The 18,493-nt window shown below is 50.2% G+C and overlaps 1 protein-coding gene across 1 annotated transcript in view; it reads left to right on the top strand.

The window, feature by feature from the left end:
* Positions 896-18,493, top strand: part of WDR34 (WD repeat domain 34) — a 28,727-nt gene continuing 11,129 nt past the window's right edge. The window contains exons 1-2 of the mRNA XM_005660487.3: positions 896-1,550; positions 17,963-18,214. Of these exons, the coding sequence (XP_005660544.1) occupies positions 1,365-1,550; positions 17,963-18,214 (438 nt within the window). The 5' untranslated portion in view covers positions 896-1,364. The remainder of the gene's footprint in view (positions 1,551-17,962; positions 18,215-18,493) is intronic.

Raw genomic sequence — 18,493 nt, 5'->3', positions numbered from 1 at the left:
CAACTCTACTGAAATTGTTTGGGGCACTGAATACCTGGGACTATCCTTCTCTTCTTGAAATATTCTCCTTCCTTTATCAGGTAAAGCAGGTCCTACTGGCCTTAGCCTTTTGCAGTCTCATTTTATGTCTAGGAAACCAAGGCCCAAAGAGGTACCAAGTCTATTAAAGGGACAAAGCACTGGTCAGGCTTCAAATCCAGGCATTCTGACTCCTACAGCCTTGAACTTCTTTTCTGAGTATGATTTTTGGAATTCTTGGTGGTGTTTGCAAATTTTTCTGTTAAGAGGGCCTCACAAGGAGAATTCTATCTGGTTCCATTTTATTTTTAGGAAGAAATTCCTGTTGCGTTCCATGCCTCCTCTCCCACTGCCCCCCCATCCCTAATCTAATCAGTCCTCAAGGCCTTGGCTGGAAAAAGGTCCTGATGAGAACTCAGTGCTGAAGTGGTGCAGAGGGGCCTCTGATTGGGCAGATTTACAACCCTCTGAGAGTTTAGGGATAGGAGGAAAGTGGCCCAGAGGACCTGGCCGGAGGACTCTTGCTAGGAGTCTCAGAATAGGGCCTTGGGCCAAGCAGCTGCCCCCGAGATCTTGGGCAAATACGATGTAGCTGATCTGGAGCAGTTACTTTTCTGACCATCAACCACCCTCATGGGACATGTAACAGCTGATTCTTCATAGAGTTAGTTTGAGGAGTTATTAGGATCAACATACAGAAAACTGTGGACTCGACCTGCTACATGATAAACACTCAATAATGGGGTAGTTGTTCGGGTCTTTAATTTTGGCTTAAGCATTTTTCTATATCCGACCTCATCTGGGCCTTTCAACTACGCAACCACACTCTGGATCTACATGTGGACATTTAAAATCGCCATTTTATTGAGGCAGAAAATGGTAAGAGGGAGACCACTTGGCTTTGAGGTGGCCGCCAACTGGAGCCATGGGGTCGTAGGGCTCTGCTGGAGCATCCGGCTGCACTGCCAGCACTGCACCTCTAAGTCCGCAACTCTCCAGCCCGCCGCGGCCGCAGACTCCCGCCCTCGTCTCTGCGCCTGGCCGCCCAGCGCCATCTTTGAAGCTGGCACTTGCGCCCTGCATCCGCACTTCCCGTCCCCCTTCTCCAGAGCAGCTGCGCATGCCCTAAGCGTGCTCCCTCTGGAGTTGGAGAATGCAAAAGTAGTACTGCTTGTCGCATCGTCGGAAAAGAGTCATTTATCTTTTCTTCTCGGGTCTTGGAAGGAGGCGCTCTGACAAATTCAAAAATGGCGCCGATAGCCTCATCTCCTCAGTCTTCCGCTCTGGAGGCGCAGGGACGAAGGTCGCGGCGGAGTGCGCCGGCGTAAGGAGGCGGGGCCGTCTCCATGGCAACCTGCGCGCTGAGAGGGCAACTCTTCCCGGCGGGAAGGGCGGGTGCTGAGGCGCTGGCGACCCGCGGGATTGCGAGTCCCGAGGGGCCCGAGCGGCCCGGGCCGCTGCAGGACGAGACCCTGGGCGTAGCGTCGGTGCCTTCGCAGTGGAGGACCGTCCAGGGCATCCGCGGGGAGACGGTGAGGGCGCGGGCTCCGCTCGGGGGGACGCGGGCGGGAGGGTGAGGGATGGCGCGCGGCCACCAGGCCAGGTTCTCGGGTCCCACCGTTTAATTTTTACATTTTAATGCACAGAAACTAACTCTTGGGATGCTCTGTCCCAATTTCCCCAGTCTTTGACTACCAACAGAAAGGGTTTTTCTTTAAAAACCTCTAAAGACCCCACTTTGTGGAGGTCTTTGTGTGAACTGCAGTTTTTAGGCATTTCAGACTGACTTTCACTTAGTAAAATGCCCGAGCTGCATCTTAAGGTCGAGATACGCCGGCTTTCGAGTACGTAGTTGGACCCAAAGCACACAGACGAGATTGTCTGAGATGAGGGCAGGGCTTCTGAGGGGTCTGGGTGTAGGTTTTGTAGGTGTGGAGAGACTTGTTCTGGCGCTGATGATTCATCAGTCGACAGTGCTGGAGCTCCGTCCTGGAGCCGTAGTTTTGCAGGGGACAGAAAATAAACAATGTCCGTTATAAATAAATTGCAGCGTGTGTTAGAGGCAGTAGTGCCATGGACAAAGGGAAAAGGGTGCGGGATTAGAAAGACCGGGTTGGGGATTTGAGGGTGGGCTGCAGGGCGGGCCTCCCTGAGAGGGTGATGTTTCAACAACAATTTGGAGGAGCGAGAGATTTAGCCAAGTGGATACCTGAGTTAGAACCCTCCAGGCAGAGCCAACTTCAGGTGCAAAGGCCCTGGGGTTGGAGCACATCTGATGCGTGAGGAGGCGGATGGGGCTGGAGAGGAAGGAGAATGGCCCCAGGTGAGGTCAGAGAGGGTAAGGAGAGGCAGGTCAGGTGTAGGACCTTGCAGATCATTGTAAGGATGTTGGCTTTTCCTCAGTAAAAATGAGCGTTACAGGGGGGCTGCATATTTCCCAGAAGAGGAAACAGGGTTCACTTGCCACACAGGTGTTTGAACCTGCAGAGCCTACATCCTCAGCAACGCCAGTGACATTTCCACGAAGTCTACTCTCTTTTTTCTTTTTTTTTTCATGGCTGAACCCATGGCATAAGGAAGTTCCCTCATCAGGGATTGAATCTGAGCGGCAGCTGCAGCATCACTAGATCCTTTAACCCCCTCGAAGCAATTGGAGCTGCTGCATTCAGATTGTGTTTTAGGGCTGCACCTGTGGCAGATGGAAGTTGCTAGGCTAGGGATCGAATAGGAGCTGCAGCTGCTGGCCTACACCACAGCCGCAGCAACTCGGGATCAGAGCCGCGTCTGTGACCTACACCACAGCTCACGGCAATACCGGGTCCTTAACCCACTGAGCAAGGCCATCGATTGAACCCTCGTCCTCATGGTTACTAGTGGAGTGGGTTCGTTACTACTGAGCCATGAAGAGAACTCCCTGCAGTTGGAACCTTAGTGCACTGTGCTACTGTGGGAACTCCTGAAGTCCTACTCTTGAGGATTTGCCTCAAGCCAACATTTCGCAGTTCTCAAACCAGATTTGATCTAGCTTCAGAGTACTTCCCACGTTACTCTGCTGCATAGGAATGGTTCTGGTTAAAAGCATAAGGAGTGGGAATTCCTGTCGTTGCTGGGTGGTTAACGAATCCGACTAGGAACCATGAGGTTGCAGGTTCAATCCCTGGCCTTGCTCAGTGGGTTAAGGATCCGGCGTTGCCATGAGCTATGGTGTAGGTTGCAGACTCGGCTTGGATCCCGAGTTGCTGTGGCTGTGGTGTAGGCTGACAGCTACAGCTCTGATTCAACCCCTAGCCTGGGAACCTCCATATGCTGTGGGAGCGCCCCTAGAAATGGCAAAAAGACAAAAAAAAAAAAAAGCAAAGGGAGTGGATACTTTAGTTATAGCTACCCATCCTTATCGAAGGTAAGTGTGTAATTAACATTCACTGACTTAAAAAAAAAAATTCTTGAAATAGCTCTTGCTTGCCAAAGATTTAGACTTTAAAAGACTCCAGGTTGTGAACCAGTGTCTCAGTCTAACTTTTACCTTTTTTTTTTTTTAAACAAAGAGATTGGTTTGTTGATTTTCTTGTAGCTGCTATAGTTTTAACCTGTGAGGGTTTGAAGAACTAATTCTAATACCTGAGGTGTAAAGGTTTTCATCTCTGAGGTGGTTCACTTCCATTAGTCTCTTCTGTCTTATTAAAGGAGGTTTTTTTTGTTGTTGTTGTTTTTTTCCTTTTTGGGGCCATACCTGCAGCATATGAAAGTTCCCAGGCTAGGGGTCGAATTGGAGCTGCAGCTGGTGTCCTACACCACAGCTATAGCAACATGGGATCCGAGCTGCGTCTGCAACCTCCACCACAGCTCAGCAACTCTGGATCCTTAACCCATTGAGCGAGGCCAGGGATCGAACCTGCATCCTTATGGATATTAGTAGGATTTGTTTCCACCGAGCCACAAGGGGAACTCCCTGAAGGAGTTTTTTTGGGGTTTTTTTTTTTTTGGCCACACCTGTGGCGTGTGGAAGTTCCTGGAGCAGGCATCTAGCCCACAGTGTGCTTCTGGCCTGCACCACAGTGACAAGAATGCTGAATCCTTAACGCATTGTGCCACGAGGGAAATTCTGAAGGAGATTCTTTATTAAATTGTAAGACTGTTGCAGGAGGAGTTCCCTTAGTGGCTGAGAAGTAATGAACCCAACTAGGATCCATGAGGATTCGGGTTCGATCCCCGGCCCTGCTCAGTGGGTTAAGGATCCAGCATCACCATGAGCTGTGGTGTAGGTTGCAGACACGGCTCAGATCCTGTGTTGCTGTTGCTGTGGCTGTGTCGTAGGCCGGCAGCTCTAGCTCTGATTGGACCCCCAGGCTGGGAACCTCATATGCCACAGGTATGGCCCTAAAAAGCCAAAAAAAAAGTTGCGGAAGTCAGAAGTGGTAAATTGCTTTTTCCAGGTTACCTTTTTTTCTCTTTATAAAAGTTGTCTGTATCCAAAATTTAGGAAAAATATGGATAAGCAAAAGCTAGAAATAAAAATCACCCTACAGTCTGATTCCCCAGCCATTTGGTTGATACCGACCTCATCTCTCTTGTCTGTCTTCCCCATTATTTTTCTTCTTTACAAAAATGGAATCACACCATACGTAATCTTTTATAGACCTACTTTTTTCACTTAATACACCTTGAATATCCTTTTGTGTTTAAAAATTTTTTATAACTTCATTTTATTTAACCAGTCATGTGATCTCTTCTATAAAGTGGGTCTTGTTAAAATACTTCTTGTAGGAGCTCCTGCTGTGGCACAGTGGGATTGGCAGCAACTCTGTAGCTCCAGGACAAAGGTTCAATCCCTGGCCTGGCCCAGTGGATTGGAGGATCCTGCATTGTTGCAGCTGCGGCTCAGATCTGGGGAGGGGGGACTTCCTGTGAGATCAAAGGACATTGCTGATCAGAAAGCAGTTTGAGAACCCAATACAATGCTGTTAAGGTGTGGGGATTATGAATCTCAGCAGCCAGCCAGCTAGTCCAGCTGTTTGAGATGAAGGGCTTCTTTTTTTTTTTTTTCTTTTTTCTTTTTAGGACCTAACCTGCGGCATATGGGGGGTGGCTAGATGTCAAATCGGAGCTACAGCTGCCAGCCTATGCCACATCCACAGCAGCACGGGATCTGAGCTTTGTCTGCGACCTACACCATAGCTCACGGCAGTGCCCAGTCCTTAACCCACATCCTCATGGATACTAGTCAGGTTGTTAACCTGCTGAGCCACGGTAGGAACTCCCAGAGTTACCTTTCTGAAGTGCATTCTGATCCTGTCAGAATGTAGGGTGCACTTTTCTCTTTTTTTGTGTTAAGATACATGTGATATTTATCATATTAAAATGTACAGTTCAGTGACACCAAGTTTATTCACAGTATGCAGCAGTCACGACCATCCAGTTGCAGAACTTTTTTTTTTTTGTCTTTTTAGGGCTGCACCCATGGCATATGGAGGTTCCCAGGCTAGGGGTCAAATCGGAGCTACAGCTGCCAGCCTACACCACAGCCACAGCAATACCAGATCTGAGCCACATGTGTAACCTACACCACAGGTCATGGCAACACTGAATCCTTAACCCACTGATGCCAGGGATTGAACCTGTGTCCTCGTGGATACTAGTCAGATTCCTTACCGCTGAGCCAGTTTTTTTTTTTTTAATCAGTGAATGCATTTTGGGCATTCAGGTCTGTCTCTTTTGGACTCTGAGCTCTCAGAGAGTAGGGAGTGGGCCTCATGTATTTTTGCATCTCCCAAAGGCCTCCTGGAAATACTGAATCGAATATTTTTCTTGTGTGCTTTCATCCATGGGCAGGATTCTGCTGCATTTCTCCTCTCCTGCTTTGAATTGAACTTAGTTGCCTATCTGTCTGCTCTAACCTCTTCCTGGACCTGCTGCTGCTTCCTCACCTTGGTGGGTTCTGTAGCCTGTGGCACCCCCTGCTGGAGAATGTTCATTTGTAATCTGAGGTCTGGCCTCTTAAAGATGTTCAAGAGTTAGATTTGGGGTTCTCAACCTTTTGGAGTTTGCTAGACAGTTTTGATACTACAACACTTAAATAGCCTGAAATAATTATAACTCAAAGGTGATGTGAAAAAAAAAAAGTGATGTGGCCTAACAGGGTCTCCCAGCTCTAGGAAAAATGTCTTTTTTTTTTGCTTTTGGTGGAACTTGTGCCATATGGAAATTCCCAGGCTAGGGGTCGAATTGGAGCTACAGCTGCTGGCCTATACCACAGCCACAGCAACTTAGGATCCAAGCCACGTCTGCAACCTGCACAGCTCACAGCCATGCTGGATCCTTAACCCACTGAGTGAGGCCAGGGATTGAACTCGTGTCCTCAAGGATACTAGTCAGGTTTGTTACCACTGAGCCACAATGGGAACTCCAGCTTCTGTGAACCTGTTGATCATTGCGCACTTCATTGGTTGACTGTCAGCTCTGGTCATCCTTTGAGTAGCTGTTTGCTGCCCAGATAGACTCAAGAGGCAAGTTCAAGTAAACAGGAGTTCTGGGTTCACTTACCCCACACTCTCGGAGTTCTCACCTGGCTGAGAACGTAATCGTTTAAGTTGCATCACAGAACCCACTATGTTCAACTTTGTATCCAAGATATTCCCACTGCTCTGCTAGTTTACATTGAAATATACTTTACTGGGTCGGGTTTTTTTTTTTTTTGGAAGTTCCTGGGTCAGGGATCGTATCTGAGCCCCAGCCATAGCTGCAATAGTGCTGGATCCTTAACCCACTGCGCCACAGCGGGAACTTCTCAAATTTTGACTTAGGTCAGGGGTCATCTCAGCTCCCATCACAGCCAAGCATTCATCAGGTGTGTCTTCAGGGCTCCGAAAGGAGGTGGGAGGGCTGGGGAGTAATGGGAAGTGGAGGTGGGCTTGAGAGGAAGTGGCACCGTGGCAGTGATGTGCCCATTCACACTGGCAGCATTGCTCGGCCCCGGTAAAGCAGCCCTTTCTCACCCCATCCTACCCCAGGTGAAACCCAGGCCCCCGGAGTAGAGGGAAGAGGGTGAGGTGAGCTCTGTCTGCACCATGATGGTTCAGAGGTGAGGGTCCTGGGGCGTGGCCTCCGGAAGCTTACAGATGAGGGAGGAGGCCCACGTCTGGGGTGTCTGTGCCCTTCCAGGGGCACCACCTGGGGCTTGTTAGCACGCACATTTGAGGGTCTCACCTTAGACCTGCGGAATCAGAAACTCTGAAGAGGGAGGCGGCGGCAGTTTGTTAGCGAGCGAGCCTTCTTCAGGTGATGCCAGGGCCCTGCTCTTTGAGGATGCTGGTCTAGAATGGTCTCTGAGGTCCTGTTCTCTCTGGAGTCAAGGCTGCGGCCCAGGTGAGCTGGGAGGGTGAAACAAGGAGCTGTATGGAGCTGTGCTCCGCACTTGCTGGTGGGGGTCACTCCCTGGGCGAGTGAGGGGCTCAGCCGCCAGCTGCACATCATCCCAGACCTCCGCCCATTCTCTGTGTGGCCCTGTGTTTCCTTGATTTAGGACACATCCCCCCAACCTCTGTTTTGTTTTATTTATTTTGTCTTTTCTAGGGCTGCACCCACGGCATATGGAGGTCCCAGGCCAGGGGTCAAATTGGAGCTGCGGCTGCTGGCCTACACCACAGCCACAGCAGTGTGGGATCTGAGCTGCGTCTTCAACCGACAGCGCAACTCACGGCAGCGATGGATCCTTAAGCCACTGAGCGAGGCCAGGGATCAAACCCACAACCTCATGGTTCCTAGTCGGATTCGTTTCCACTGTCCAACAACAGGAACTCCCCACAACCTCTGTTTAATTAATTAATTAAATTAATTAATTTATTGTCTTTTTGCCATTTCTTGGGCCGCTCTCTTGCTCTCTCGGTATATGGAGGTTCCCAGGCTAGGGGTCCAATCGAAGCCATAGCCACTGGCCTGCTCCAGAGCCACAGCAACTCAGGATCCAAGCCTCATCTGCAACCTACACTACAGCTCGTGGCAACGCCGGATCCTTAACCCACTGAGCAAGGCCAGGGATCGAATCCGAAACCTCATGGTTCCTAGTTGGATTCGTTAACCACTGAGCCATGACAGGAACTCCCACAGCCTCTATTTTAAAAGGTATTACAAAGGGGTGTGTCTCACAACTGACATGGATGTCTAATGTTTCCTCCTGAAGAGCTATTGCTAAATAATTGTATGTTTTATAATCAGTAGTCAAAATGAGATCTAGAAGGGGTGTGTGTGTGTGTGTGTGTATTCTTTATTTGTTTGTTTGTTTCTTTCTTTCTAGGGCCATGCCTGAGGCATATGGAAGTTCCTAGGCTAGGGGTCTACACCACAGCCACTTGGGATCTGAGCTACATCTGTGACCTACACCATAGCTCTTGAAAATGCCAGATCCTTGACACACTGAGTGGGGCCAGGGATTGAACCCTCATCCTCATGGATACTAGTCAGGTTTTTTTTGTTTGTTTGTTTGTTTTTTTTGTCTTTTTAGGGCTGCACCCACAGCATATGGAGGTTCCCAGGCTAGGGGTCCAATCAGAGCTGTAGCCGCCAGCCTACATCAGAGCCATAGCAACGCAGGATCTGAGCCGTGTCTGCGACCTACACCACAGCTCATGGTAACTTGGGATCCTTAACCCACTGAGCGAGGCCAGGGATCGAACCCACGACCTCATGATTCCTAGTCAAATTTGTTTCTGCTGCTCTACCACGGGAACTCCACTCGTTGGGTTCTTAACCTACTGAGCCACAACGGGAAGTCCATAGAAGGTATTTATTTATTTCATTTTTGTCTTTTTAGGGCTGCACCCACGGCATATTGAGGTTCCCAGGCTAGGGGTCTAGTCCGAGCTACAGCTGCCAGCCTATACCAGAGCCATAGCAACGCAAGAACACCAGATCTGCGCTGTGACCTACACCACAGCTCATGGCAATGCTGGATCCTTAACCCACTGAGCAGTGAGGCCAGGGATCGAACCCACAACCTCATACTTCCTAGTTGGATTTATTTATGTTGCTCCACGACGGGAACTCCTAGAAGGTATTTATGGCCTTTTAGGGCCACACTCTCGGCATATGGAAGGTCCCAGGCTCGGGATGGAATCGGAGCTACAGCTGCTGGCCTACACCACAGCAGTGCTGGATCCAAGACTAGCCTGTGACTTACACCATAGCTCATGGCAACGCTGGATCTGTAACCCCCTGAACGAGGCCAAGGATTGAACCTGCGTCCTCATGGATAATGGCCGGATTCATTTCTGCTAAGCCACAACTGGAATTCCTAGAAAGTGTGTTTTTAATAAGAAAATAACTGTATTCTGCTTATGACCTTGAAGTTCATCCATCCCCTGTTGATACCATGTGAGTGGGTTTCTCTGGCTGGACAGTTTCTGAATGACTGCATCATGCGTGGACCCTGGCATCCATTAACCCCTGGAGCTGAAGGTGGGAAAGCTCACAGAGCAGCCCCTCTGGGTCACTGTTGTCAACTGTTGCCAGCGGGTGGCTGTTCTCCTGACCCTCAGGAGCCTCAGAAAACTCTGTCATGACAGGTGTTCCTGAAAAGGATAGACCAGTCCTTGAGGCCAGCTGGAGACCTCTTCTTCCGGAAGCGAGGCTTCACAGGGTAGTGCTGTGGGAGTCAGAGCCCTCCCCGGTTTGGTTTAGGATTCCTTATTATGTATTTGTTTATTTATTCATTTTTGGCTGTACTCGCAGCTTGCAGACCTGGGCCAGGGATTGAACCCCTGGCCACAGCAGTGGCACTGAATCATTAACCATTAGGCTGCCGGGGAGCTCCTGGTTTAGGACTCTTTCGTAGCAGGTAGTAGAAACCAGCCAAGGGAGCTGCTGACGGACGCTTTAGGATGCAGACATGCGTCCCTGTTTTCCTTTCAGTGCCCCTGAGGGGTGTGGGGTGTGTGGGGGCACCAGGCGTCCTTAACTCTCCTTCCCAGTGATGCGGATGCTCAGGGTCCTGCTCACCCCGAATCCTCCCTCCGACCTCTCAGAGGGCTTGCAGTGGGAGCCTTGACCTCGTCCCCTCCCCACACTGCCTGGCATGGGAGGTGCCACCCTGTCGGGGCCGGCCGTGGTCAAGTCCTTCTCTTCTGGGAGCCTCGGGGCCTCACCCAAGGCGGGTCCGGGTTGGAGCCAGTTACGTCTCTCCAACCGTGGCAGCTTACTGAGGTGTGAAGAGAGGATAATGGTGGTTTCTTACTAGTTCATCGAAAAAAATTGTCATTATTTGTTAAGTTTTTTGTTTTTGTTTTTTCTTTTTTGGCTGCCCTGCAGCATATGGACTTTCCCAGGCTAGGGGTTGTATTGGAGCTAGAGCTCCTGGCCTACACCACAGCTCACAGCAATGCTGGATCCTTAACCCACTGAACGAGGCCAGGGATTGAACCGGCATTCTCATGGATATTAGTCAAATTCATTTCCCCTGAGCCACTATGGGAACTCTGGGAACTGTAATTTTAATTTTTTTTCCTCTGTAAATTTTCCTTAGTATTTTGATATCAGTTATTTGCCTGAATAAGCAAGCAGCAAAGGAACGTTAATAGAAATACTTGAAAAGTTAAGAGCTTGCTGTCCCTGCGGACTTTTTGCTTGTGGTTGAGATTTTATTATTTATTTTTTGCTTTTTAGGGCCGCACCTGTGGCATATGGAAATTCCCAGGCTGGAGGTCAAAGCGGAGCTCCAGCTGCCAGCTTACACCACAACAACAGCAACGCTGAGTCTTCGACCTACACCATAGCGCACAGCAATGCCGAATCCGTAACCCACTGAGTGAAGCCAGGGATCTAACCTGCATCCTCATGGATACTAGTCAGGTTTGTTACCACTGAGCCACAAGGGGAACTCCTGCTTTTATGTTAATTTTACATTGTTTTAAGTTCATCTGATGGGATTGGTGGCTGGGATTTTTTTTTTTTTTTTTTTTTTTTTTTTTGCTTTTTAGGGCTGCACCTCCAGCATATGGAGGTTCCCAGGCTAGGGGTCCAATCAGAGCTACAGCTGCCGGCCTACGCCACAACCACAGCAACATCAGATCCGAGCTGCATCTGCAACCTACATCACAGCTCACAATAACGCCGGATTCTTAACCCACTGCAAGGCCAGGGATTTAACCCGCATCCTCATGGTTCCTAGTCGGATTCGTTTCCGCTGCACCATGACGGGAACACCACCTCATTGGTTCCTAGTTGGATTCGTTTCTTCTGCTCCTTGAGGGGAACTCCTGCTGTCTAGGATTTTATACTGGGAGAAAATGGCATGCCTGAGAGATGGTTTAGTGTCATGGGTCAAGCTGCCTGGGTTCCAGCTTTATTGTGATTGCGTCTTTGCTGTGTGACCTTGGGTCAGTTACTTTACCTCTCCGTGTCTCAGTGCTGGCACCAGTGATGCAAAAAGAGGATTTGCTTGAGAGGGTGGTCTTGAGGATGAATAGGTTGGTACAGGTAAAGTGATGGGGACTGTTCCTGAGTTAGCATCTAATAACTGGTGCTGTTGCCATCTTCATGGTTTCCAGGAAGTTTGAGATTTATTCCCGGTCTCTTAACATTTTAGCTCAGCATGTTTACTTTCAGGTGTCCTGTGCCCATCTATTAATTTTGTCGTGTGGATGCTCCCTCGGTGGACTCATCTTGTCTCAACGTCTCTGGATGCTTTCTGGAGCTTCACGTCTATTTACCTCTCTCAGAAATCCTTGCTGCCTCCATGTGGATGTCTGAGAGGCGTCTGTCCAAAAGGGGTATAACAGGGAGTTCCCTTCATGGCTCAGTGGTTAATGAACTCGACTAGGATCCATGAGGATGTGGGTTTGATTCCTGGACCTGCTCAGTGGGTTAAGGATCCGGTGTGGCTGTGGCTGTGGTGTAGGCCAGAGGCTACAGCTTCAGTTCAACCCCTAGCCTAGGAACATCCATGTGCCACCAGTGCAGCCCTAAAAAGCAAATAAATAAATAAAAGGGGTCTAACAGAAAGCCCCCTGGTTGTCTTCTCCCGTAATTTGCCCTTACATTCGGTTCAGGGACAGCCTATCCTCTGGTTCTCATCACGGTCCTGTGGCTTACACTGTGAGGGGATCCCCAGGCCTTCATCCTGGCTCACGGACCTTGCCCATGGGCCGCTGTCCCTCACCCTCTGCTCCTGGGCATGCCACCTGCTGGCCAGCCTCTAAGCATGGAAACTTTTCTAATGTAAGTTTTTTTTTTTCTTCCTAAAGTACTTAAAGATTAAAAAAAAGAAAGAGTTCCCATTGTGGCTCAGTGGTAGCTGTGGCTTAGGTTGAAGATGTGGCTCAGGTCTGGTGTTGCTGTGGCTGTGGGGTAGGCGAGCAGCTGCAGCTCCAGTTCGACCCCCAGCCTGGGAACATCTGTATGCTGCACTTGAGGCCCCCCCCAAAAAGGAAACTTGAATATGTCTCAGATTTTTTATTTGTTTGTTTGTTTTTGTCTTTTGTCTTTTTTGTTGTTGTTGTTGTTGCTATTTCTTGGGCCGCTCCTGCGGCATATGGAGGTTCCCAGGCTAGGGGTTGAATCGGAGCTGTACCAACGGCCTACGCCAGAGCCACAGCCACGCGGGATCCGAGCCGCATCTGCAACCTACACCACAGCTCACGGCAATGCTGGATCGTTAACCCACTGAGCAAGGGCAGGGACCGAACCCGCAACCTCATGGTTCCTAGTTGGATTCGTTAACCACTGCACCACGACGGGAATTCCTGTCTCAGATTTTTTAAAAAAAATCTTTTTAGGACCACACCCATGACGTATGGAAGTTCCCAGGCTAGGGGTCAACAGCCATAGCAACACCAGATCTGAGCCATATCTGCTACATACATTGCGGCTCATAGCAATGCCGGATCCTTAAGCCCACTGAGTGAGGCCAGGGGTTGAACGCAAGTCCTCATGAATACTAGTCAGGTTCCTTTCCACTGAGCCACACTGGGAACTCCTCAAATTTTATTTATTTTTTAAAAACTTTTTTAGGGCTGTACCTGCGGCACATTGTGTTTCCCAGGCTAGGGGTCCAGTTGGAGCTACAGCTGCCGGCCTACACCACAGCCACAGCAACGCAGGATCTGAGCAGTGTCTGCAACCTACACCACAGCTCACAGCATCGCCGGATCCGCAACCCGAGTCCTCATGGATACTAGTCAGGTTCGTTAACCACTGAGGCACGACGGGAACACCCTCAAATTTTAATAAGATCCTCTGTACACACCTTTAATTGCTATTGAAAATTGAAACAGCACATCAAAAGTTTTTATTATGGAGTTTCTGTTGCCATGAGCTGTGGTGTAGGTCACAGATGTGGCTTGGATCCCGAGTTACTGCGTCTGTGGTGTAGGCCAGTGCTACAACTCTGATTTGACCCCTAGCCTGGAAACTTCCATATGCCATGAGTGCAGCCCTAAAAAGAAAAAAAGAAAAAAAATTACAATTCAACAAGCTGGTTTTTTGGTTTTTGTTTTTTCTTTTTTCTTTTTTTGGGCTACACCTGCAGTATATGGAGGTTCCCAGGCTAGGGGTCCAGTCGGAGCTACAGCTGCTTGCCTACACTGAAGCCACAGTAACCAGAGACCCGAGCCATGTCTGCGACCTACGCCACAGCTCATGGCAGTGCCGGATCCTTAACCCACTGTGAGGCCAGGGATTGAACCTGTGATCTCATGGTTCTTGGTCGGATTTGTTTCCACTGTGCCACGATGGGAACTCCTGTTTTTTAGTTTTAATTGTTTATTTTTTTGGCTGTGCCTGTGGCATGTTTAAGTTCCTGGGCCAGGGATTGAACCTGTGCCATGTCAGTGACCTGAGCCACAGCAGTGACAACATAGGATCCTTAACCTGCTGAGCCACCAGAGTACACCCTCATGTTCTTGCTGTTCTTGCCACACTACCCAACATTCTTTCCACATAAGCTAATTTGTTTCCATTTTGTGTGTGTGTAACAGCCGCACCTGTGGCATCTGGAAGTTCCCAGGCTGGAACTAGGTTTGGAGCTGCAGCTGAGGCCTCTGCCTTAGCCACAGCAACATCAGATTCAAGCTGCCTCTGCCTTATGCTGCCGTTTGTGCCAACACCGGATCCTTAGCACACTGAGTGAGGCCAGGGATTGAAGCTGCATCCTCATAGAGTCGTCGTGTCCTTAACCGACTGAGCAACAAGAACTCCTGTTTCAAATTCTTTTTTAGGGCTGCACCCACGGCATGTGGAAGTTCCCAGGTTAGGGGTCAAATCAGAGCTGCTGCTGTCAGCCTACACCACAGCCACAGCAACATGGGATCTGAGCCTCATCTGTGACCTACCCCACAGCTCAGGGCAACGTGGGGTCCTTAACCCTGTGAGTGAGGCCAAGGATGGAACCCGCATCCTCATGGATACTGGTCAAATTCTTAACCCACTGAGCCACTTCGGGAACTCCTAAATCTTTCTTGATTGAGTCTCAGTGTCCTTCCTCTGTGGTTCTGTTTGAGACTGAGACAGAGTAAGTGGTTTGCTGTAGCGGTTTAAAATACACGAATCATCCTGTCTGACCTTTCTCTCCAAGCAGTTAGCAGTGTCCTCATCCCTCCCCTCCTAGAGGTTATGGCTTCACCAGCTCTATCCAGTCTGTTAAGGTGGATATTCTGGTAGAATGGATGGCAGTTTTGTACTTGAGAGTCTAGTTACTGAGGTTCTTTTCTAACTTTTTATCTTGAAAGTTCAAACTTATTAGAATTTTTATTTAGTTTGGCTGCGGCATGCAGCAGCTTGATGTGGCGTTTCAGTTCCCAGGCTGGGATTGAACCTGGGCCAAAGTAGTGACAGTGCTAAATCATAACCATTAGACCACCAGAGAACTCCTTTTGTTTTTGCTTTTTTTTTTTTTTAATTTTATTTTGTTGTTGTTTTTGTTGTTGCTGCTGTTGTTGTTGTTGTTGTTGCCATTCCCCGGGCCGCACCCGCGGCATATGGAGGTTCCCAGGCTAGGGGTCGAATCGGAGCTGTAGCCACCAGCCTACACCAGAGCCACAGCAACACGGGATCCGAGCCGCATCTGCAACCTACACCATAGCTCACGACAACGCGAGATCGTTAACCCACTGAGCAAGGGCAGGGACCGAACCCGCAACCTCATGGTTCCTAGTCGGATTCGTTAACCACTGCGCCATGACGGGAACTCCTGCTTTTTATTTTTTAATTTTATTTTTTCTTTTTAGGGCCACACCCACATGCAGCATATGGAGATTCCCAGGCTAGGGGTCTAATCGAAGCTGTAGCCACCGGCCTACACCAGAGCCACAGCAACATGGGATCCGAGCATCGTCTGCAACCTACGCCGCAGCTCACATCAATGCCAGATCCTTAACCCACTGAGCAAGGCCACGGATCAACCCCGAAACCTCATGGTTCCTGGTCGGATTCGTTAACCATTGAGCCACGACGGGAACTCCAATTTTATTTTTTTTGTCTTTTGTCTTTTTAGGGCCGCACCAGCGGCATATGGAGGTTCCCAGGCTAGGGTTCTAGTTGGAGCTACAGCTGCCAGCCTACACCAGAGCCACAGCAATGCCAGATCCTTAACCCACTGAGTGATGCCAGGGATCAAACCTGCAACTTCATGGGTCCTTGTCCGATTCCTTTCCGCTGCGCTGCGATGGGAACTCCCTTTTCTGCTTTTTTAGGCCACACCTGAGGCATATGGAAGTTCCTGGGCTAGGGGTTGAATCAGCTAAAGCTGCTATCCTGTGCCATAGCAGTGCCAGCTGTGAGGCCAGCAATTGAACCTGCATCCTCGTGGATACTCATTGGATTCATTTCTGCCACACCACAATGGGAACTCCTCTTTTTTTTTTTTTTTTTTTTTTTTGGCCACATCTGTGGCATATGGAAGCTCTCAGGCCAGGAATCAAATTTGAACCGCAGCTTTGACCTGCACCACAGCTGTGGTAAGGCCAGACCCTTAACCCACTGCTGGGCTGGGGATGGCACCTTTGTTCCAGCGCTCCAGAGACAGTGCTGCTCCCACTGTGCCACAGCAGGAGCTCCTCCACTGAGGTTCTTCATGAACCTTTCAGACAGGTCGAGAGGCAGGTGGAATTTCCTGGGAATGTTCCTCAATGGTCATCTGAGGAGACTCCAGAGTCCAGGCTGGATTCTTGTCTGATGAATCCATTGGGAGTCTAGTCACAGACTGAAGCTCCTCCTAGATTTTTGGGTTCCAGTAGGAGGTGATGCTTTAGACTCTCAAACTGCGACAACGTAGCCTGGAAGAGGTATAGAGACAAGAAGAATCCAAACTCTTACACACTGGGGGGCGGGGGTGGGGAGAGAAAAATCCACCCCCAAATCTAGGCCTGTCTGCCATAAAGTTTTGTTGAGGTCGTCTCCCCCCGCCGCGGCCCCTGTCCCTATTGGAGACCCCTTTTCCTGCAGCTTTCCACTTTTCCTGCACACTTGAGCTCCAACGCCATCTCCCAGAGGCCTCCTCGCTGTCCTCTTCTCTCCCACACCTCTGCCCCCATCTAGCACCATTTGTGTTCCTCGGGTTTTTCTTGTGTGTTCATCTGCCTGCCCCAACCCCTGCCGAAGCCCCTTGGACACAGGGATCTAACACATTTGTTTTCTACTATATGCATAGTGCTCTGACAGTGCCTGGCAAGTAAATTTTAAATAGAGAAATAAAGTGTGTGTGTGTGTGTGTGTGGCACACGTGAACTTGGACTCGCCGTCAAGCACATGCAGAGTGCCGTGGATGTGAGTGTAGATCAGATGGGGATCTTACGCTCAGGAGCTCACAGTTTAATGGGAGATGGACGAGCAAAGAGAATTAAGATGAATGTGAAGAGGAGCAGCGGGACCTGTGCCGAGCGCTGCCTCTTCTAGGGAGAGCTGCCCTGTATGGTGCCAGCCCTTCCTCTGGCTCACGTCACTGGCCTGGTGCCCAAGCCTGAGCAGGGGAGCACGGGATCTGGGCCTCCTCATTCTGTGTGCAGGTGTCTGGTCAGTGGCCACGTGAGGAGAGCCTTGTGTAGATGACAGTGACCTCAGCGACAAAGGGGCCCTCCTTGCTTAAAGATTGGCCTTGTCCTCAAGCAAGGGAGCCTGGGAGTTCCCCTTGTGGCTCAGTGGTTAACGAATTGGACTAGGATCTGGTGTTGCCGTGAGCTGTGGTGTAGGTGGCAGACGTGGTTTGGATCCCGTGTTGCTGTGGCTCTGGCATAGGCCAGTGACTACAGCTCCAATTGGACCCCTAGCCTGGGAACCTCCATATGCTGCAGATACAGACCAAGAAATGGCAAAAAGACAAAAAAAAAAAAAAGGCTGCATCTCTTTTCTGATCTGATGTCTGTCCATGTACCCAGTATAGCAGGGGACAAGGAATTGGAGACAGATGGCAGGGTGGACAGAAGTGGCAGCTGGAGAGTAGTGGACATCTGTGCCACCTTTGATCATGGGGGTGCCTTGGAAGGTGCCCTACCAAAGCAGACTGTCTGCCAAGGAAGGGAGAAGGGAGTTGTTTGCTGGTGGCCACATCTGAGGTCCTTCAGTGCTGGCTGGGACAGCCCTGCTGGCCCTGAGATGCCCGGATTCTCACTGCTGTCAGTACCTTCCAGAAGGGCCCTCCCAAGTTCCCTTCCAATAATGTCTCTGTTTGTCTCGGGTCGAGCTCTTCCTGGGTCACCCTGTAGCTGGAGGAGGGGTCAAGTGCTCTGATGGGCTGGCCGGAGGTCATGTAGCTCTCGAGGTCATTGCCACTCACCCCACACAGATTGGGTTCTTCCTGAGAAAGATGGGTTGCTTACTAGACGAACGGGGCTAACCTTAGACGGGTGAACAGCGGTCCATGAGCCCGAGAATAGAGAGACGGGGCGGGGGAGCACCTGGGTAGGTGGTGCTGGGAGTACGGCTGGCTGGTAACTGTGTCTTGATCTCCTCCATCCTTCTCCAGAAAAGCTGTCAGACGGCCAGCATTGCCACCACTGAAGTGTCCGCCCAGACCTGGAAGCATGCAGATGCCGAGGTGCAGACCGAGGCCCCCGAGCCAGTCAGCGTGCCCTCCTCTGTGTCCTGGAGCGATGGCCCCGGGCTCGCAGCCTTTCTCCGGAGAGTGGAGCCCATGGTTACTCGAGAACTGAACAAGAACTGGCAGAGCCATGCATTTGACGGCTTCGAGGTGAACTGGGCGGAGCAGCAGCCGACGGTAGGACGGGGCTGGTGCGGGTTTGGGAGGCCTTGGGTTGAGGCTCTGCCCCGTTGTAAGTCCCTCCTTTGTGCCACCCAAAGAATAGTACTGCTGGTAACAGTAACAGCCTTCACCGAGCTCTTACTTTCTGCTGGCTACTAAGCTGAGTTTTTAAGCCCAAGTCAGGGCCTCCCCTGTTCCCCTTGAGGTAGGTGCTGTCATTTTCTCCTTTTCACCTCTCCTCAGCTAGGAAGTGGTTGAGGCAGGTTTGAACCTGGGCAGTCTGACTCTGGATCT

This window comes from Sus scrofa, chromosome 1 (assembly GCF_000003025.6).
Source record: "Sus scrofa isolate TJ Tabasco breed Duroc chromosome 1, Sscrofa11.1, whole genome shotgun sequence".
NCBI lineage: Eukaryota > Metazoa > Chordata > Mammalia > Artiodactyla > Suidae > Sus > Sus scrofa.
Note: the sequence above shows the minus strand (reverse complement) of the source record. Positions and strands in the feature narration are given on the sequence as shown.